This window comes from Phyllobates terribilis, unplaced genomic scaffold (genome assembly GCF_046119375.1).
Source record: "Phyllobates terribilis strain yellow unplaced genomic scaffold, ASM4611937v1 Scaffold_4__5_contigs__length_816908805, whole genome shotgun sequence".
In the NCBI taxonomy this organism is placed as follows: Eukaryota; Metazoa; Chordata; class Amphibia; order Anura; family Dendrobatidae; genus Phyllobates; species Phyllobates terribilis.
The window spans coordinates 474,878,772-474,902,454 of NW_027362764.1; the positions used below are offsets into that span (position 1 = coordinate 474,878,772).

The 23,683-nt window shown below is 46.5% G+C and overlaps 1 protein-coding gene across 1 annotated transcript in view; it reads right to left on the minus strand.

Moving 5' to 3' along the window:
• Positions 1-23,683, minus strand: part of PXDC1 (PX domain containing 1) — an 87,380-nt gene that overhangs the window by 40,505 nt on the left and 23,192 nt on the right. Inside the window, exon 2 of the mRNA XM_073678706.1 lies at positions 1,655-1,746. Coding sequence (XP_073534807.1) covers positions 1,655-1,746 — 92 coding nt within the window. The remainder of the gene's footprint in view (positions 1-1,654; positions 1,747-23,683) is intronic.

A 23,683-nucleotide genomic window follows, 5' to 3' on the forward strand; every position in this document is an offset into this window, starting at 1 on the left:
GTAGTAAAGGAACTACCTATAAATAACTAAATGTACTTTTATTCAACTATAATTCAAAATCCAGTTTAAAATGATGAGAGGTCAATAAGAAAAATACAAGGAAAAAGTGGGGGGGCAATTCTCATGGCAATGACATGATTAAGGTCCAATAAATCTCAAATAAACAAGACAGAAGTTCATAAAAAGTGATGTAACAGCGCCATGATTTATAATGAGCACATGATTAAACTTCATACCAGGACCAACATTATTAACGTGATCCTATAATCAGATTAAATAATAAATATTAATCAATAGCTTGATCCACTCAGAGAAAAAAAAGTAATGCTATATTAAAGTAATGTTAAGCTTTATTTCTGAGCCTGATTTAAAAAAAAATTGTAATTGTTTTTAGTAGTTGCTGTGTTCCATTTCTTGAAAATTTTTTTATGTAAAGAGACAATCCGTAGTACACCAAACCCTCAGGCCACGGCCCCACTATCAGTATTTGGTCAGTATTCGGTCAGTATTTTTTCTCAGGAGTTGGAGCCAAAACCAGGAGTGGGTGATAAATGCAGAATTGGTGACTTGTTTCTATTATACCTTTTCTCTGATTGTTCCTCACCTGGTTTTGGCTCCCACTCCTGAAAAAAAATACTGACCGAATACTGATAGTGGGGCCGTGGCCTAAGTCAATGCATTTGGAACTAGTTGCGCCTGTGTTTGCAACATGTCTTGGAGTCTGGATCTTATATCGGAGGTATTTATGGCAAAAGAAAATGTTTAGAATTGCCAAACAAAGATTAAGAATATTTCATCTGTATATGGTAACAGACGAAATATGAAATTGCTATTGAAATGGTCACCATGTGATCACATGACCATGAGTAGAAGTATGTCATGAATTTCCAGATAGGAAGGAACAACTAAATAAGATATTACTAGATAAATTATCAATAGTGAGTGACTAATGATACAATTAATTAAAAAAACAAAACTGGAATGCTATTTTAATTTTCAAGACTAGTGAGGCTCTACAGATCTACAGATCCACCTGAATCTGATCTTTGAATGGCGGGTCATTGCTTTGTCAGTGACCTGTCTCCCCTATTGTAATCTCAGCAGTGACCTGTCATTCACAGACCAGACACAAGCGAAGGGGCTGGGGAATCACAGACAGGGAGGAGAAGACCCCGTGTACAGTCCGGCCCCTGTGCACCGAAATCTAATTAGCAGAAAACTTCAAATGGCGATTAAAGGAGAAATAAGTGGATTTCTTCACCAAAGGTATCAATTTAATCAGTATTACAGTAGTGTCTTTATTTTACATTACAAAATCATGTCGACAGGTCCTCTTTAAAACCTGAACCCAGAAAGTAAATCGTATTGTATAAAACCCATGCAACTTTACCCAAACACAGCTCAAAAGACATCCCAAGACATCTAGAAATTTCCTGTGGGCATTTAACGTTTTATATTATTTTCTATTACTATCTAAGGAAGTACTTACTGGCTATTAAAAAATGAAGTCTGGACAATATACTTTACAGTTCCCTTACATATTCCAGTAGTTATCATTAATGCTATAGGATGAGCTATTTTTTCCACCTTATCCTTTTATGTCATGTTAGTTATTCTTTCATAACAAGTATTCCTAAAGTGGTGCCATACGTACTTTACAAGGCATGTTGATCACAGTCTTCAATAGTTTCTCCACTTCATTGAGTCTTGCTTCTATTTCATGCGAATCCTTAATTGTAATAAGCCCTAAAAGATAATATTGATACAATAATTAAGATATGGGTGCACCTTATGCAAAAACGTAATTTGTTAGGAAAGTATGAAATCATCTTTAACGTCTTACATATTTAAATTACCAAAATTTCTTCTAGAATGAAAAATACTAGAGTTCCTTTTCAGGGTATAAAATATATCTTATATGATAAGAATAGTGTAATAAAGGTTAGCTTAAAAGTATTATTTGTTTATGACAATTTTTCACCTTTTAGAATAGAAACTCTAATGTGCGCCACACACTAGGTTCAGCTGACAGGGTTTTAGTAAGTAATCCCAATTTTGTCCTTTTAAAGAAGATTACACAATTGTAGATCAGAACCCTTTTATTGCTTTTTGAAGCAGATATAAACTTTCAGCAGTTTGGAATCTGTATATATCTTTCAATCTGCCTTATTTTTTAGAAGAAAATTACATATTTAAAAATAATACAAGAATTTAGGGACATTCATCCACCCAATAGCAGAGTTACTGATTTTATACTTTTTACAATTAAAAGTGATTGAAAAGAAGAGTATGTAAAAGGTTTTGTGAACAAAGACTTCAGATTATAGCCATCATATTCTGAACATTTTTAATAATGTCCTTGAATATTGTTGACCTATCCATGCAAAAGATAATCCATATTAGATCAGTGGGGGTCCGACACCCAGCACCCCCATCAATCAGCTGAAATCTGCTTTGACATTCAAGTACATGGGAAATAAAGTGGTGTACTCGGCAGTGGCCATTAAACAATATACGGGGCTGTGGGGTTCTGCTCTGTATATTGATTATATCCGTCGGCCAGAACAGATGACCGGTGGAGGTGCCGTGTGTAGGACCCCAAACCAATCTAATATTGATGATCTGTCCTACAGATAAGACAATTCCTAAGTCTTGGACGTCCCTTTAACCTAGAAGTACATGAGAAAACATGAAAGTTTGTAATATATATTAGGGGAAAATACCAAGTTTTCCACTTTCCAATAACCTGATCTGCCATTTTTCTACCCATAAATATTCAAATTCAATGGTTCTCAACTTGTGGTCCCCTAGCTGTTGCAAAACTACAAAAAAATGACATCTGGCTGTGCATGCTGGGATTTGTAGTTTTTAAACAGCTGGAATGCAATAGGTTGGGGAACAAGGCTAGAGTAATACACTAAATAGATAACAGGTAGTCAAAGGCGAATAAAGGTACAATCTCTGAGATAAAAGTCAGCCAAACCTGACCGGATCTCATGTATATGGTTGTTTTCTGAGGCAGATGTTGGAGTAAAGAAGGATTGGACATTTTGAATTTCAACATGCCCATCCTACCTTTGGTTTCTAGCTGGAGGCTTCATGATCATGGTTGATCAAGTGCTTGACTGACAGCTATGTCAAGTGTATTACTGGCTTTGGCCTCTGTGAGACTCATGCTGGGACACAGGAGGAGATCTCAGAGACATTATGTTGGTCACAACACACAAGATTCTCCATCTTCTAATCAGAAATTTTCAGGAAGTTTCAGAAATGTAAAGATCCAAAATAGGCAAGTAACAGCAAACTGCTAGTGGTTCTAATGTAATCCACATTATCAGGAGCCTACCAGCCTGTCTATATTAGAGCCCCTATTCCCTAGTGAATTAAACATTACACGGCCCCCAAAAGATTTTTCATTGAAAGTCACAAATCAATCTTATTAAAAGCTAGGTTTCCTCCCTATTCATTTTCCTTGGCTTAGAAATATAAAACTGCTGATAAGTTGACTTTTAGTGAAAACATCCCACTCTCCTTTGTGTAAGAGTAGATTACTCCATGTAAATTATTCAGTAGCTTGGAAGTAAGTTATAAAGCAGGTTTAATTATCATACATTTGGCAATAGCCAAGACCTGCGGCTCTGTAAATCATGCATGGGCCTGCTGAAAGGAATACAAAAACAACCGCGCTGACACTAAATATACTATTTCTACATTTCCACTGACAGAAAGGACATCATGCTTCCAAAAATGGCATTGCATAACGTGTCATGGCTACATGGGGAGACTGAAGAAAGAAAATACCTAGTCTGTGATGCCAAGTAGGATCCAGATCTGCACAGATGTAAAAGGAATTTGTATAAATGCAGGATTGAGAGGGGAGACAAGAGACCCCAGCATCACAAACACCAGAACCTTGTCAGCAATATGTTCTAGAAGTGCTCCATGAGGCGTTCATGTGGTTTTAGGAGCCCACACACCCTCTTAGGGCTCTTTCACACGTCAGTGTCTCCAGTATGTGGGGTGACAGTTTCCACAAGTCCTGTAGACACTTACACACGCAGACCCATTCAAATCTATGGGTCTGCTCACATGTCAGTGTGTTTCCACGGACCGTGTGTCCGCGTGCTCTACACAGAGACAAGTGCGTTTTTTTTGCGGATTCACGGTCTGCAAAACGTACCACACAGTTGACATCTGTGTGACACGTACCGGCGCCTGGGAATCAGCGCTACAGTTAATGCTGTTCCCAAGCGCCAGTACTAAACGCTGCCCTCATCATGGTTCCCTGCCGGCGCTGTGATCAACACCAGCAGGGACATTGATGAGGGTAGTAGTAGTCTGCTCCCGCAGTGTCTCCACCTGTAAAAATAAGAATAAAATAATAAAATCCTTATACTCACCTGTCCTAGGTGTCCCCCACTGTAATCCATGCAACCACTGCTGCCGAGGAGCCGGGGAGAATGAGCCGCTCCGAAGCTGCACTCAGTGAGTTACAGGATACCGCTCCTGAGCGGCTCATTCTTCCCCGGCTCCCCGGCAGAAGTAGTCGCATGGATACAGCGGGGGACACCTAGGAGAGGTGAGTACATGAATTTTATTATTTTATACCTTTTTATACATGTGGGGACACCAGGAGCAGACACTACTACCCTCATCACTGTCCCTGCTGATGGTGATCACAGCATCGGCAGGGAACCATGATGAGGGCAGTGTTCAGCACCCGGCGCTTGGGAACAGCGCTGATTCCCAGGCGCCGTCCATGTGATCCTGATGCAGCACACAGATGCCGCACGTGTGACACACGGATATCCCCAGTACCGGTTTTTCCGGTACCGGAGATATGCGGACGTGTGAAACTGGCCTTAGGCCTCCTTCCCATGTCCGTGTTTGCAGTACGTGAGGCATCCATTTTTTTTCACTGATGCCACACGTACCCATTACAACCTATGCTGCTGTGCACATGTCCGTACTTTTACATGGACCGGGTGTGACTCACAAGGAGTCATGTCCGGTTTGCAGCACAGATAACAAGGATCAATACAAGTCAATGGGTCTGTGTAAAGCACGCACAGCACACTTATGACATACTGATGGCACACTGATGGCACATTGATGGCATACTGATGACACTGATGGCACACTGATGACACATTGATGGTACACTGATGGAACACTGATGGCATATTGATCGCACACTGATGGCACACTGATGGCACACAGATGGCACACTGATGACACATTGATGGCACACTGATGACACACTGATGGCATATTGATCGCACACTGATGACACACTGATGGCACATTGATGGCACACTGATGGCACACTGATGGCACATTGATGGTACACTGATGGCATATTGATGGCACACAGATGGCACACTGATGGCACACTTATGACACATTGATGGCACACTGATGACACACTGATGGCATATTGATCGCACACTGATGACACACTGATGGCACATTGATGGCACACTGATGACACACTGATGGCATATTGATCGCACATTGATGACACACTGATCCAAAACACTGATGACACCGGTACTGTTTTTTTCCGATCTCGCTTTTATACAGACGCATGAAGGGGGCTTTCGTGGCTGGTGGTCAAGCACACCACCGGTCAAAAAGTATTCCTCTTGCCCCTATGTACATTAGCTTAACCAAGAGTGAATGTGTTTTTAACGGGAGAGTGCTGCCAGATAGCTCTGAAGGCAGCTTGTCTCCTATGAGATCCTATGAGAACAGTGGATCAGGCATGCTGAGAGCCAACATGCACAAATCCTTTGTTCTCCCAAAACCTGCTCTTGGGAGAGGTTATCTTCATCTACTGGGTATGGGAACCTTTATCAACTGTAATGTATAACTGTGTCATCAATATCAAAGTCCTAAAAAATGGAAGGGATGCTGCAAACATCGTACCAAAACAATTATATATAGTAGAAAAGAAAAATGCCACATTAAATGCAGTCTGAGCACACCCAGAATATGACAATCAATAATAATGTTATTGAAATATATAGTGATATAAATAGGATCATAACCTCCTAATATGATAAGGAAATCCCTGCAGCCCATCCATATAATAATGAGAGCAATTTTCCTCCTAGCCTGTATAGCAATATCACTATGCACTAAATTAAATGTGAAAGGTATAAGAAAGAGTTGTAAATCAGTTAAAAAAAGAGAAAAGACTAAACATGATAAATGGCAAACACTTAAGTGCAAGTGGAGGCAATCAGAGGGCTGCTGGGAGAGAAGATCCGAAGCTTTGCGTTGCCACCAAGTGCCACTAGTATTTTTATTTGTACAAATAAAACTTTTCCCCCGTCTGTAAAAAAAAAATGTAGTGTGGCAAAGAGTTTCTTTTAAACTGGAGAAACTTGTACTATTATGACCGTAATTATCATAATTTTAGAGATGACAGTGAATGCAGTTAATGTGCTCATATCAGAATTATGGGCTGTAGACATATGTCACTTAAAATCTTAATATTTCATTATGGATTTCAAAGTGTCCATACAATATGTTGGCTGCCTGCAAATTTTTAATAAACTGTCCATAAAACATCAACTTAGCACCCCTCGTCATCTCCACTTCTGAATTAGTTATGACACCGGAGAAAACTTCATACTCCTCCCAATATCAATAATCTGCTTTCACATGGCTCTCTGTCTGCCTCATTTCAATAACTAAGCCAGCCCCCTTCTCCAGAACCCACCATAGTCTGTGCTGATATTTTGACATTGGGGCATCTTTCTTAAAAAGAACTTGTCACCAGGTGAAAAGTGGTCACATTTTGCTCTTATTTTATTTTTGCTACTCCCCTGAATATTTTTTTCTTTTTTATGATTCCTCCATATGGTTCTAGAGATATGGGCCTTTTCATTTAGTGCACCCAATGTGCTAACTTTATGGTATTTACCAGTACATGAATACAGCACCAGAAGCACCATCAGTAAATGAATGCAGCACAAGAACCACCACCAATACATGAATAATGCATCAGAACCTTCATCAGTATATGAATACATCACCAGAGACTCTATCACTACATGAATACATCACCAGAACCACCATCAATATATGTATAGATCAGAAAAAAACATATATACATCACCAGAACTACCATCAGCACATTAATACAGCACCAAAAGAATCTTCTGAACTTTATGGCCACATGATCCTCTAGGAGTGTGTCTTTAGTCTGCTCTGCATAATCACCCTGTAAGCAATGCCCTCTTGGTAAAAAAATAAATAAAAATTAGCATAGGAGCTAACACTGGCCACTTTGACCTGGTGATGGGTCCTATTTAATTCTAGGATACTAATTTTCTATCTTATCAACTCCTTTACATTTTCCTATTTTGGAAACAATCACTTCATCTACTTTACTAGATTTTGTTGCTCCAGATAGTGTCCGGGAGGTTATGGGATGCTGCATTATATGATGTCTTATTTGTTGCCTATGTCCATATTAGAGTCCATATACAGCCACTAGTGATGCGCGAATGTGCTCGGATAAGGTGTTATCCGAGCACGCTCAGGTCCTAACCGGGTAGCTTTGGCGTGCTCGAATGCTATGCTCGAGTCAGCGTGGCTGCATGTCTCGTGGCTGTTATTGTCTAACAAACAGGCAATCCCTGCATGTGTTGCGGCATGTCGAACAGCTGCGAGACTTGTAGCCGCGACATCTTGAACATAGCATTAGAGCATGTAGTAGACACTCAGTTAGGACCCGAGCATGTTCGGATAACATCTTATCTGATCACGTTCGCGCATCACTAAGCCACATGTTACCTCAGTAGTTGAAGTGCTAGCTCCTTAAAGGGATTATACCGCACCCCTCGCTTCCACATCTGGAGGCACTGCATGGCATCTGTCAGCTGCTTGATAAGTAACAAAAGACACTGTGCATTATACCTGCCCGTCATGTAAGACAGCTGTCAAATGCTCGATGGACTTCATTAAGCCACAACTCTCACCTCCTTAAGGAAAAGTGAAAGCTGCTGGCTAACCCCTTCCAAGCTTCATATCAGCATTTGGAACGTGCCTTGAAATGTGCCACTTTCTATTTGAGCTGATCCTCATGAATTCTAGGCAAGAATAACCCCCGTGTCATATTGTATGACAATGGAGCATACACAGAGATATCATTTCTTGCACATACTGAGACATTAACCCTAAATATGTCCCCCAAATATACCTAGCTTAGTGGAGAGGGATGAATAGATTTCAGCTCTGAAAAGACTTAGGAGCCAAAGTTGAAGTTAGGAGTAAAGAGCGCCCCCAGGCAAGCTGCAGGGTGCACACAGAGGTCCTCTGTCAGTAGCTGGCAACTTAGTGCCACTTCTGTGCCAAGTATACAATATCTCTTCCAAGGCGACAGAAAAGGGACAACACAAATTAGTAATGTGAGGCTAAAAAGAAACTGAGACAATCCAAAGTCCACAACAGAGGAAAAAAGTGAGAGAAGGGTTTTTTGGGCATATAAAGAAGTGAGCTGCATGTCATTACTACTTACGAGCATTATTTGCATGTATTTTCCCATCATAGGATATGGCCACCCCTTTATAAGACCACTTTTAGTGCCATGTTGCTCCATCACCTATGCAGACTTTGTGCCCTTGTGCAGGGACTGAGATAGTTCAGTAGCTAGGTCAATCCTATTCACAGGGCCAGTGTCACCAGCTGGCGCACCCAGGCAAGTGTCAGGGCCCTGAGCAAGTAGGGGGGCCCACTTGCCGTCGGGGACACCCGTGAGTCGGGGGGGCCAAGTGCCAGCATGGGCTCTGGCACTGGGCCCCCCCTCCGTGCTTTAAACTGTTTCAAATACTTACCTCTCCTCGTTCCCCGCTGCTCCAGTCTCTTCCGCGTGGGGCATATTCTGTATGGAGCATTATATGGGGCCCATTCTGTATGTAGCAATATATGGGGCCCATTCTGTATGTAGCAATATATGGGGCCCATTCAGTATGGAGCATTATAGGCGGTCCATTCTATATGGAGAATTATATGGGGCCCATTCTATAAGAGCATTATATGGGGCCCATTCGGTATGGAGCATTATATGTGGTCCATTCTGTATGGAGCATTATATGGGGCCCATTCTGTATGGAGCATTATATGGGGCCCATTCTGTATGGAGCACTATATGGGGCCCATTCTGTATGGAGCACTATATGGGGCCCATTATTCTGTATGGAGCAATATATGGTGCCCATTATTCGGTATGGAGAATTAAATGGGGCCCATTATTCTGTATGAAGCTATATTGGTCCCATTATTCTGTATACAGCATTATATGGGGCCCATTCTGTATGGAACACTATATGGGGCCCATTCTGTATGTAGCAATATATGGGGCCCATAATACTGTATGGAGGACTATGTGGTACCCAAAATACTGAATGTAGGACTATGTGGTGCCCATCATATTGTATGGAGAACTATGTGGTGCCCATAATACTGTATGGAGAACTATGTAGTGCCCATAATACTGTATGAAGAACTATGTGGTGCCCATAATACTGTATGGAGGACTATGTGGTGCCCATAATACTGAATGTAGGACTATGTGGTGCCCATAATAATGTATGAAGGACTATGTGGGGCCCATTATACTGTATGGAGCACTATATGGGGCCCATAATACTGTATGGAAGACTATGTGGTGCCCATAATACTGTATGGAGGACTATGTGGCGCCCATAATACTGTATGGAGGACTATGTGGTGCCCATAATACTGTATGGAGAACTATGTGGTGCCCATAACACTGTATGGGGGACTATGTGGGGCCCATTATACTGTATGGAGGACTATATGGGGCCCATAATACTGTATGGAAGACTATGTGGTGCCCATAATACTGTATGGAGGACTATGTGGTGCCCATAACACTGTATGGGGGACTATGTGGGGCCCATTATACTGTATGGAGGACTATATTGTCCGGTCTGCACTGTGCGCTGCGGGGATTCGCCGGTTTCTGAGATGTTGTAGAATTTACAATAGATTTCGCTCATGTAATGTAAGAAGTAAGTGAAATCTTTGACATTGTACTGTACCTATATTTCTTATCTGTGCATCATGAATCATGGTATGTGTTAAAGGGGCCCACTGAGACTCTTTCGACCGGGCCCCACAAAAACCTGGAGCCGGCCCTGCCTGTTCAGCAACGCCACATAACCATGGGTCCAAACATAGAAAGGGGGTGGAATGTCACACTGCTAGATGTTGCTTCTCTTTAAACAGGATCTGTCACCAGATTTTTTGCCAACCCATCTGAGAGAAACATGATGTAGGGGCAGAGACCCTGATTTCCGTGATGTGTCACTTACTGAGCTGCTTGCTGCCGTTTTGGTAAAATCCCTGTTTAATTTACTGCAGATCTACCAATTCTCTAAATACTGAGCTCTGTATAACTCCATCCACACCACTGATTAATCGCTTTCCGTGTAAACTGTGCATAGGCAAAAAGCAGTCAATCAATGGTGTGAGCAGGGATATACAGAGATCATGAATATGGAGGACAACATGGAAGCAGGATTACTAGTCCTCTAGTGATAATCTCCTGCTGATAAACCAGTAATTTTATCAAAACTACTGCAAGCAGCCCAGTAAGTGACATCACTGGAATCAGGTTCTCTGTCTCTACATTATGCTGCTCTCAGATTAGGTGACAGATTTCCTTTAAGGACTTTTGTACAATGTAAATTGGCTGCATTTTAGGGGTACATCTTTTTTTGAGTATGGACATATGCGGTGCACAGGTACTATACTACTTTTCACTGTGAATATTTGATTCTGGGCAGATTACGTCAATTGTGTTCAATTCTTATTTCCTTTTATTTTGTTTTTCAACATTTTGGAAAACAGGAAGCCATAAACTACAAGTCAGACCTAGAAATAGGAAGGGCAAGAACACGTGTGAACTATCCTTCCATTGCCTAGAGTATCTAGAGTGCTTGTAGTTATAGCTACATTACTACTACTAAGCATACAACTTCAGATCGGTCCCAAGGGGGCAGCCTTGGCATTAGTTATAGGGGGTGCCAAGGACTGGTGACATCACGGGCTGCATATGTAGTAAATATGGGAACGCACCATGAGAACATAGCCATTACCAGTATATATCTTAATGCCAAGGGGAAGTATTTTCACAGAAATATGGTCCTTCCTGTAATTTCCTATCTCCAGTATATGAAGAGGGGGTAGCATTTAATGAAAAGGCTTGAGACCATCCCAAGTAAAGATGTCAAGCAGTGGAAAATTGGGCAGCTTTTATCATTAAATGTGTAGTCCAAAAACAGGGATACCTTACCAACAGTAGGAAATGTGCTAATATTAAAAAATCAACCCCCATGACTCCCCTGTTACATTCCCTTCTCCTATAGCACCAATGCTCTGGTGATCCTCGCTGGTCCTATATCACTTTGTGCAGTCCATCAATCAATGGCTGCGGCAGACACATGGCATACATTACCTGCATGAACAGGGACCACCAAGCCATTGTCTTTGGAGCATGGAAAGTTATGCATATTTTTTATTTTAGAACATTTCCAATAGTTCAATTATTTCACAGATGTAACTACACGTCCGCTATAGTCTTTGTTAGCTGTTATTAGCGAAATGGCACAGTATTTTTCTGTGCTGTTTAGCCAGATGGTAAAATCAATATGTCCCTGGATGTATTAAAAGGAATCTGTCACCAGGTTTTTGTCACCTAATGTGAGAGTGGTATAAATTAGAGACAGAGACCCTGATTCCAGCGATGTGTCACTTACTGAACTGCTTACTTAGCAGGAGATTATCACTAGAGGGCTAGTAAACCTGCTGCCATGTAGTCCTCCATATTCATGAGCCCTGAATAACCCCACCACTGATTGGCAGCTTTCTGTCTATGGACAGTGTTCGCTGAAAGCTGTCAATCAGTGGTGTGGGTGAAGTTACAGAATTCAGAGAACTGCTAGATCTGAAGTAAATAAACAGAAATGTTATCAAAACTGCCAGCAGCTCAGTAAGTGACACATCACTGGAATCAGTGTCTCCGCTCCAATATACCTGGTGACAGATTCCCTTTAAAGAGCTCTCAGCTAAGGCTAATAGCTGGTGTCCTTCTATTATTATTATACCGAAAAGGATTATGCGCACACACAACCCTTTTAAACCCAATTCCAAACCCCAAAATGATTTCAGAACACTTTTCGTCAAAAATTGCACAAATCTCAGCTGCTGGCCGTGAAAATACAGGTGTAGCAATGTACAAGAACAGTATTGCCAACTGAGGAAGAAATGTCCAAATGTTTCCAAATATCTGTGCAGGTATGCTAATTTCCAGAGGAAAGTACAGATGTTACTGGGGAGACGTCAAATTAAATTCCAAGGGGGCATGGCTTATAAGAAATCATCCTATATCAGATGGATCTTTGCAAGGAGCGGTACCGCCTGTGGGAAAGCATTCATTAGAAAGATGTGACTGCAGATTTCTGAACCCTTGCAGTGCGTGCACCGCACACTGTCAGCATTCTCCAGTGTTGCCAGCAAGAGTGAGCGGTCGCGTAAGTATACAATTTGCATACTTCTGGCCACATTCTGACTAGACGTGGTCGGGCCTCGCTCAATAAAAGTGAAGTGAGAAAGGCCGAGAAGGACTAGTCGACATGTGACTGTAAGTATGCACATCGCATACTTACAGTCACGTGACCGCCGTTCTCACTGGCAACACCGGAGAATCCTGACAGCATTCAGTGCACACACTGCAAGGATTCAGAAGTCTGCAGTCACATAAAGTGACTCCAGACTTTCAGAAGATCGGAAAACCTCTTTAAGGCCCCCTTCACGTTTGATAACTGACGGCCGAACAATTGTTTAGGAGACAAATATGTCCGTCCCCCCCAACTCCCTCATACACACACGAAAACTCTGAGCAGCCGAGTGCTACTGTGCTCTCTATTACAGAGGCGCTGCCAAACTAATCTGGTGGCGTTTTATCTCTCGTAGAATAAAAAGAATCGGCAGTTGGAGATCTAACAGGCTGGATCCTTCTCTCCCCTGACATCATCTGTTGGGGGCTGAGCTGGGAGGTCTCCATACACATTAGACTATTGGACAATCCTGTCAATATTATCGTTTTTAGGCCAACTTTAGTCTAACGTGTATGGGGGCCTTTACTGTCTATGGCCACCTAACAAGATGATTGTTCTGCACAACCCAGAAAATCATGCTTTACTTTTTAACTCTTCATTGCCTTTGCTGTTTCAGAAACGGAAATAAATCCACTGATGATTACCATTGTATTCTCCATGTCAGTTCAGCAGGGACAGCTAAAATAAAGGGGTTTTCTGGGACTCTGATAATAACAACCGACCTTTAGGATTAGGTCATCAATATCAGATTGCTGGGAGTCTGACACATGGCACTCCCGCCGATCACAGCTATCACCTCCGGACATATCATAGTGGTGGAAAAACCTTTTAATATCTCACAACAAATGATTTCGGGGATATTGCTTTACAAATTCTGATCCATTTGGGCAACTGGATTTCCTCCGATTACTCCGGTTTCCTCCCACACTCCAAAGACATACTGATAGATTATGCAGATTGTGAGCCCCAATGACAGTGATGATGATTTGTGTAAAGCGCTGTGGACATATAAGTGAGTAAAATAAATAAAATGTGTTTCCCCTGGAGAAAGAGGTGACTGGCAGCATTTTATCCGCTCTCCCAAGTCTCATCTGAATTGAGCACGCAGACATATGGGGGAACTGAAAAAGACAGCTGTCAGCCAATAGCTATCTAAGCAGTAGGGCCACTTTTAGGGAAGAAAGCTCTGCTTATAGTCCTATATGTGAATTTTACAACTAGGGGATCCACTAAAACGAAACTTTATATAACATATAAAGAAGTCCATAATAAGACAGAACACATTCTTCACTATTTGGGACTATGCCGCTTTTCAGTGTAGAAACTTCTCCCACCATGAGCACATCATCCACCCCCAGCTCTGATGACTGTTTCCTCCTCATCGGTATATGGGGGAAGGGTAGTGACAGCTTTAGCACTGTTAACTTAGGCTCTTGAGTAATTCCAGTGTCCTTTACCTATGTACCCTGCAAGTTAGATCACGTAGTATTTAACGATACGTGGAAACATCCAACCTATGGTCAACAGGAAAAATAGCCTACTTCAAATCACTACTATAAAAGCCTGGGTTCACACAAAGATTGTGGCCCTAAATCAGACGGGGAAAGAAATATCACCATTTCATCCAGCCCTTTGCATGCACAGCAACATGGATTCCTGATTTCCTTAACCCTTTCTAGCTCATCCTGTCCAGTGAGTAGACCTTTACAGTGGCATTACCATTACCTACCTTTACTGAGTAATGTAATTATGATAATTCTCATGCTTCCCAGATATACAAGCAACACTGACTATAGGATCAGATCCCACAGATGTGTGACACCCCAGGGGTCTGGTTGCCACAGTGATAGAGATGTTATGTCTGAGAGAAGGTGGGAGGTCCTTTGGTCAGGGATCCTGTGCATGCCACACCTCCTGCCCAGTCTTGGGAGGGGAAGAACTTCCCCTGTATAAACCCGGGGCTGAAGCAGGGTTAGGAGTCAAGGAGAGTAGAGACAAGAAACAGTCATAGGAAGAAACAGCAGAAGCTCAGTGGGAGCAATACTACTACGAGTCAGGGGCTGGCAGCTGCAGAGCTCGCCCTGACTGAGAAGCTTTCTTACCGGACCCGGCGTCCGAGGCTGTGGGGACTAACTCTTACCCAGCAGCAGAAGCCGACCGGCAGGGGATTTCAGGTCCTCAGGCCCAGAAACCCGAAGGCACGGTCACACGTGTGGGACCAGCACCGCCATCGTGGAGCGGAAGCCATTAGAAGGCCCCGAGTCACCGGCCATACGGGTGAGCACCACACGGTACACTCAGGGACGTGGGCTACTTATACCCGCTTCTAGCAAGGTAGCCAGAAGAGTACAGTCAGTTTGGGAGGCCTACAACTCCGCCTGGCCAGGGGAGATCCCATCTGCTCAAGGACTGACCAGGCCCCGTTCGCTAGCAAGTACTCCGGTAGGGTCTATCGTTGTTACCAGTAAAGACCCTGAATTACACCACACCGTCTCTGAGTGGTTCCTGCTACCCCCATCTTCCATGTTGGCTGCCCTGAGGCCATACCCCTCCCGTTGGGGGTTATACTATCACGCTGCACAATTCTACACCGGCCTCAGCGGTCTGCCCTGCAGCGGCAGCTCCATAGCTGCAAATCAACGGGTGGCGTAGTCGACACTCAAATAACATCTATCAAGACTGCCACACACTGAGTTTGACTCCCTGGGCACGGACCGGGTCCCCGCCACTCGGAGACTACAACCCTCATCTGATCCGGTTCCGGTAAGCCCTCGTGCGCGAGACGCTGCGCGACACAGCAGGCCCAGGGGCGCGTCAACTTTGGCGTAGTCGGCAGGATTTCGTGCCCGCAACCACCGGGTACTGCGTGCCTGAAAAAGAGACTTTTAAAACTTACCATCCGTGAAGTTTTCCCGCCATCGGTGAAGATTCCCGCCATCCGGCGCGATCTTCAGCCTTCTTCCCGCCATCCGTGAAGATTCCCGCCATCCGGCGCCATCTTCGGCCTTCTTCCCGCCATCCGTGGAGTTTTCCCGCCATTGGACGCCATCTTGAGGACGCCGCGCGGGAAGAAGAGGGGCGTGGACTTCGAAAGCGCGCGAGAACTGAAGCCCCGCCTCACGTCCGGACGTTGCGTAAGGTCCTGGAAGGAGCCCAGCAGACGCCGACATCACCGGAGCGCGACGGAAGGTCCTCAACCCTGACGATCTACTGCGGAGCCGCGGCCTACGGAACAGGATCATCGCAAGGTAGGCCACGGTCCACTAGGGGGGAGGAAGATGTCGGATACGGAGGAGAGCTTCACTGCCTCAACCCCCGCCAGCGCCACCGCTGCTGCAGTTATGCCCTTCACCATGCCCTATATCCCGGGAGCAGCTTGGCTACCCCAGTACTCAGGGGAGTCACATACCCTGCATGACTTTAGAGAAAAGCTGGATAGCCTCTTCCAGGTGTACCCCCTCACAGAAGAGCAAAAAGTGAGCATCCTGGTGGCCCAACTAACCGGGGCAGCTAAAAGGGAAGTAAAATCCTGGCCACCTGGGAGGAAGACTGTCGCAGGGATACTAACCCGGCTGAAGGATACCTTTGATACCCGCACCTCAGCCGAGATTAAGCTTAGATTCTACGGGCGCAAGCAGCGAGCGCATGAGAGTATAAGGGACTATGCACTAAACCTACAAGAGGCCCTGAGGGCCATTAAGCAGACCGACCCTGATGGAGTGGGAAACGAGGACAGGCTGTTGACTGAACAATTTATAGAGGAACTGTATTGTAATGCCCACCGAACCCAGTTGCGGGCGATGGCCTTACAGGATCCCCATCTGGGCTTTGCACAGTTCAAGGACAGAGCCATCCGGGTGCTCCGAGAACCGGCACCGGGTGGCGTTATGACCCACAGGCGCCCAGCTATTACTTACCACCAGGAGGCGGCGCCCTTGTCGGCAGGGCCTGTGGGAGCTGATGCGCAGGCTTTGGACAATGACCCGGCTCCAGACCTACACCATCAGGTCCAAGAGCTAGCTAAGAGCGTTGCTGCGATAACCCGAACTGTGCAGTCTTTACAGGTTTCCACCCCAGGGAAGATCCAGCTGGCATCCGGACCGGAGGACATCCCGTGGCGTCGACCAAGGAGGACCCCACCGGCCAGAGGAAGACCCAGTGACCGATACAGCGAGGACGGACGACCCATCTGCCGCCGCTGCAATCAACCCGGACATATGGCAAGGTACTGTTCTTTAAACGGGCACAACCTGGGGTAGAGGGCCAACCCCCAGGAAAAAGATCACCAGGCCCATCGAACTGGCGCGACAGATATGTGGGAGGACGTCCAGTCTTGCCTGTGGTACTGGATGGCATTCCCATGAGTGCCCTACTGGACACCGGGTCACAGGTCACCACCATCCCGTACGTGCTCTTTAAGCAGTACTGGAATGACTCGGATATTACCCGCTACCCTGACGACGACTTGAGTATCATCGCCAGCAATGGCCAGCCCGTGCCACAGATCGGATTTAAAGAGGTGACCATCAAAATCGGTAGAGTCGAACTGGCAGCACAGGGACTGATCATTGTAGATATTGACAAACATGAGAGTCACCCAAAAATAACTCTAGGAACTAATGTAATTGAAAATTGTCTTGCAGAGGTGATTTTCCTTTTACAGCAGGTTGCCAAGAACGCCAGCTCTGGCGAGCAGTGGGTGCTCCAGAAAGAGATCCGGGCACTGATGCGACGGCAACAGGTGGAACTCTCCGGCGGTGAGATTGGTAGCGTAAGAATGTGTGACCCTTTTCCTATTGCCATGCCCCCAAAAAGTGAAATGATGATTTGGTGCCGGGCAGCTATTGGTCTGAGAGGTAGGGATTACCAGGCAATGGTAGAACCAGTTTACTCAGACAGTAGGCCCACCATTTTGACAGCACGGGGGGTGGTTGATGTACGCCATGGGAGGGTGCCCGTTCGCATAATAAATATCGGGGAGAGGGAAGTGTACCTGCCCCGGTATGCCACGCTAGCCAAATTATATACCATTAACCAAAATTCTATACAATCTGTGGAACCCTTGCCTCCATCTCACCCGGAGGAAGGTAACGGCTCTAAGAAAAACATGGAGGACTGGTGTCAGCAACTACATCTGGGTACTGACTCCACTCCCTCACACCAGAAACAAGGAGTCTATCGGGTGGTTCAGGAGTACGAGAGAGTGTTCAGTAAACACCCGTTAGACTTCGGGCGAGTCAAGGGGGTAGAACACCACATCCCCACGGGAGACCATCCTCCTATAAAAGAGAGGTATCGACCCGTACCCCCTGCCCACTACCAACACGCCAAGGGGATGCTTAGAGACATGAAGGAGGCTGGGGTGATCAGGGATAGCTGTAGCCCCTGGGCAGCTCCACTAGTCTTAGTCAGAAAAAAAGACAACACCATGAGGATGTGTGTAGATTACCGGAAAATCAACCGTATCACACACAAGGATGCGTACCCCTTACCAAGGATAGAGGAGTCATTGGCTGCTTTAAGATCTGCTAACTTCTTCTCTACCTTGGATCTCACTAGCGGGTACTGGCAGGTTCCTGTAGCAGAGGCGGACCGGGAGAAGACCGCATTCACCACCCCGATGGGACTTAGCGAGTTCACCTGCATGCCGTTCGGACTCTGCAACGCACCAGGAACCTTCCAACGACTAATGGAGTGTTGTCTGGGCCACAGAAACTTCGAGACGGTCCTGTTGTACCTGGACGATGTCATCGTATATTCCAAGACGTATGAGGACCACCTGAAACACCTGGCGGAAGTGTTCGAAGCTCTGGCGAGTTACGGCCTAAAGGTGAAACCCTCCAAGTGTCACCTCCTGAAACCAAAGGTGCAGTACCTGGGACACGTGGTGAGCGCTGACGGAGTGGCTCCCGACCCTGATAAGATCACCGCAATTAAGGAATGGCCAAGCCCCTCCAGCGTAAAAGAAGTGCGGCAGTTCCTCGGGTTGGTAGGCTACTACCGAAGGTTTATTCCCGGTTTCACCAAAAAGGCAGCACCTATGCAGGACCTCCTGATAGGCCAGTCCCGGAAGGCCAAGAACCAGAAGCCGCCCTTCAAATGGAAGGAGCTGGAAGAAGAGTCCTTCCGCCAGCTGAAGATGGCCCTCACGGGGGACGAAATCCTGGCGTACCCGGATTATAGCCAGCCCTTTATCCTCTACACCGACGCCAGTAACATCGGGCTAGGAGCCGTACTGTCCCAGATCCAGCAGGGGAAGGAACGAGTAATCGCCTACGCCAGCCGAAAACTGTGACCCACCGAAAGGAACCCCGAGAATTACAGCTCATTTAAGCTAGAGTTCCTGGCCGTAGTATGGGCAGTCACCGAGCGCTTTAAGCATTACCTCGCTTCTTCCCGGTTCACCGTGTACACGGATAACAACCCGTTGACACACCTGGACACGGCAAGACTCGGTGCTCTGGAGCAGAGGTGGATGGCCCGTCTGTCCAACTACGAGTTCACAATCAAATACCGGGCCGGACGCTCCAATACCAACGCGGATGCCCTGTCCAGGATGCCCAACCTGCCGGACGAAGGAGAAGATCCGGAGGGACTGGAAGAAGTTGAACTCCCTGCGTTCCACCGTCATGGGACTATCCAGTATTCCCACCGGGTAAGGAGTAAGCAGGCTGCTACGTTGAACCCCTTACCTCACTACAACTGGGCGGAAACGCAAGACAGCGACCCTGCCGTCCGACTGGTGAAGGAGATGCTGACTCGCCCGGAGGCTTGCCTTGAACCAGACGCTCCGGAGGAAGCCAAACAACTATGGGCAGAGAAGAGTCGACTGTTCCTTTACAAGGGGAAGTTGTGCCGCAGAATGGTTAACTCCCGGACGCATGAACTACTCTGGCAAGTAGTGGTGCCACGAAGAGACGCAGCCATGGTGATGGAGGCATACCACGACAGAGCTGGACACTTCGGGTGGAAGAAGCTGGAGTTCCTGCTGCGCGAGCGATTCCACTGGGTAGGCATGAGGGGAACCATTGAGAAGTGGTGCAGAGACTGTGGCCCGTGCAACCTGAGGAGGAAGGACCGTGCCAGCCAGAAGACTCCCCTGCAGTCCATCGTCACCCGGCAACCGTTGGAACTGGTAGCCTTGGATCATGTAAAACTGACCCCAAGCAGAAGTGGCTACGTCTACGCGTTAACCATCGTGGATCATTACTCCCGGTTCTTGGTTGTCGTCCCCGTCAAGGACTTAACGGCTCAAACAGCAGCTAGAGCCTTCCAGCAGCACTTTTGCCGTCCACACGGGTACCCGGACCAAGTGCTGACGGACCAGGGACCTGCCTTTGAAGCGGAGGTCTTCCAGGAATTCTGCAATCTGTATGGCTGCCGGAAGATAAGGACGACACCCTACCATCCGCAAACTAATGGACTTTGTGAGAAAATGAACCAGGTGGTAATGGATCTTTTAAAAACGTTGCCCCTGGAAGAACGCAGTCTGTGGCCTGAGAAGTTGCCCGATCTGGTGGACCTATACAACCACATCCCGGTAGGTTCCACCAACTGTACCCCGGCTTACCTAATGAGGGCAAGACCTAGTAAGTTACCTGTTGACCTGGAAATGGGAGTCCTGACACCCGAGGACACTTCACCAGAAACAGACTGGGACACAGAGAGGCAGCAGCTGTACCGGAGAGTACAGGAGAGCGTGGAGCGAAGTCTCTGTCAGGCTAGGGAAAGACAAGAGAAAACTTACAACCAGTATGCTCCCGCTGTTCCCCTGGTACCCGGAGAGCAGGTCTTGAAGAGGAAGAGACGGCTCCACAAGTTGGACGACCAGTGGGAAAAGGACCCGTACACCGTACTGCCCTCAAGCCACGAGAACCCGAAGGTTTGTACCATCAGTAAAAACGGAGGGGAAACCACAGCTATTGTATCCCGGGACCACCTGAAGAAGTGTCCCGAACAACTGAGGAACCCTGAAGAGGAACAAGAAGACCATCGACCCGTAGAGGAAAGGGAAGATATGGTTAGTACTGTGCTCGGGGACTTCCCTCGGTCTTGGACTCAAGTCAATGGTGCAGTTGTGGTACCCGTACTCACCTTCCTCCAACCAGCATCCCAAGCACCTACGGAGCAACAGGTAGAGCTGGAAGAACAGCCGGTCCAGGAGGCAGAAGACCCCACACCCGCAGACCAGGAGGATCAACCCTCTGCTTGCAGTGAGCCTGCCATATCCCTAGTGAGCCAAAGAGCCGGTAGACAGCTGCCCAGTTTACCCTTGACAGCTCCTACACCCTGTAGTTCAGGGCTAGGCAGTCAGCTCCGTAGGTCCACTAGGGCCACTAGAGGCCAGTTACCCGCACGGTGGAGGATTTGAAGTGTATAAATTGTTTTATTTATGTTTACCTGTGTATTGTTGCTTGTGTATAATTTTGTGTTTCTAGTTATTTGTAGGAGTCCTTGGCGGATTTACCGGGAATCCTTGTACATAGTTGGAGCGTAACCCAGGACGGACTAAAGACTGTTAAGGACTCGGGGTAGGACAAACCCCTACCTGGTTACGTCTCCCTGTTTTGGTGAAATGGACACCTTGCTTTTCTTCAAAGACTGCACCCGGTTACGGACATGCCGTAACCATCTTTATATGTTTTTCTTATTGTATTATTATTGTTTTTATCTTGTTATGTTTTTCTAAAATATGTTTAGTCCCGGAGTACTAAATTTCACTAGGGGGGAATGTGACACCCCAGGGGTCTGGTTGCCACAGTGATAGAGATGTTATGTCTGAGAGAAGGTGGGAGGTCCTTTGGTCAGGGATCCTGTGCATGCCACACCTCCTGCCCAGTCTTGGGAGGGGAAGAACTTCCCCTATATAAACCCGGGGCTGAAGCAGGGTTAGGAGTCAAGGAGAGTAGAGACAAGAAACAGTCATAGGAAGAAACAGCAGAAGCTCAGTGGGAGCAATACTACTACGAGTCAGGGGCTGGCAGCTGCAGAGCTCGCCCTGACTGAGAAGCTTTCTTACCGGACCCGGCGTCCGAGGCTGTGGGGACTAACTCTTACCCAGCAGCAGAAGCCGACCGGCAGGGGATTTCAGGTCCTCAGGCCCAGAAACCCGAAGGCACGGTCACACGTGTGGGACCAGCACCGCCATCGTGGAGCGGAAGCCATTAGAAGGCCCCGAGTCACCGGCCATACGGGTGAGCACCACACGGTACACTCAGGGACGTGGGCTACTTATACCCGCTTCTAGCAAGGTAGCCAGAAGAGTACAGTCAGTTTGGGAGGCCTACAACTCCGCCTGGCCAGGGGAGATCCCATCTGCTCAAGGACTGACCAGGCCCCGTTCGCTAGCAAGTACTCCGGGAGGGTCTATCGTTGTTACCAGTAAAGACCCTGAATTACACCGCACCGTCTCTGAGTGGTTCCTGCTACCCCCATCTTCCACGTTGGCTGCCCTGAGGCCATACCCCTCCCGTTGGGGGTTATACTATCACGCTGCACAATTCTACACCGGCCTCAGCGGTCTGCCCTGCAGCGGCAGCTCCATAGCTGCAAATCAACGGGTGGCGTAGTCGACACTCAAATAACATCTATCAAGACTGCCACACACTGAGTTTGACTCCCTGGGCACGGACCGGGTCCCCGCCACTCGGAGACTACAACCCTCATCTGATCCGGTTCCGGTAAGCCCTCGTGCGCGAGACGCTGCGCGACACAGCAGGCCCAGGGGCGCGTCAGATGCATCAGGGAGAACATAGGGTAGGAGCGTAAAAGGAGTAGTCTGGAATCTCAAATAAGGCTGGGGCTTTATGGTGATTTGTGACTGCGCAACATAACACTGCCAAGTCACAGGTAATGATCCTAAATGGGGTTACACAGCAACCCACAAGTGACTGCGACACACAAGTGACTGTGACACACAAGTAACCGTGACCCACAAGTGACTGTGATACACAAGTGACTGTGATACACAAGTGACTGTGACCCTCAAGTGACTGTGACCCTCAAGTGATTGTGATACACAAGTGACTGTGATACACAAGTGACTGTGACCCTCAAGTGATTGTGACACACAAGTAACCGTGACCCACAAGTGATTGTGATACACAAGTGACTATGATACACAAGTGACTGTGATACACAAGTGACTGTGACCCTCAAGTGACTGTGACCCTCAAGTGATTGTGATACACAAGTGACTGTGATACCCACGTAACTGTGATCCTCAAGTGATTGTGACACACAAGTAACCGTGACCCACAAGTGACTGTGATTGCAACCCACAAGTGACTATGACACACAAGTGACTATGATACACAAGTGACTGATCCACAAGTGACTGTAAGCCACAAATAACTATGACCCACAAGTGACTTCAACCCACAAGTGACTGTGCCTGAAACCCACAAGTGACTGTGACACAAAGCAACTGTGACTACAACCCACAAGTGACTGCGACACGCAAGTGACTGTGACACATAAGTGACTGTGACTGCAACCCACAAGTGATTGTGACACAAAGCAACTGTTACTACAACCCACAAGTGACTGTGACACAAAGCAACTGTGACTACAACACACAAGTGACTGTGACACACAAGTGACTGTGACTGCAACCCACAAGTGACTGTGACACAAAGCAACTGTGATTACAACCCACAAGTGACTGTGCCTGCAACCCACAAGTGACTGTGACACAAAGCAACTGTGACTACAACCCACAAGTGACTGCGACACGCAAGTGACTGTGACACATAAGTGACTGTGACTGCAACCCACAAGTGACTGTGACACAAAGCAACTGTTACTACAACCCACAAGTGACTGTGACACAAAGCAACTGTGACTGTGACACACAAGTGACTGTGACTGCATCCCACAAGTGACTGTGACACAAAGCAACTGTGATTACAACCCACAAGTGACTGCAACACACAAGTGACTGTGACTCACAAGTGACTGTGACAAACAAGTGACTGTGACTGCAACCCACAAGTGACTGTGACACAAAGCAACTGTGACTACAACCT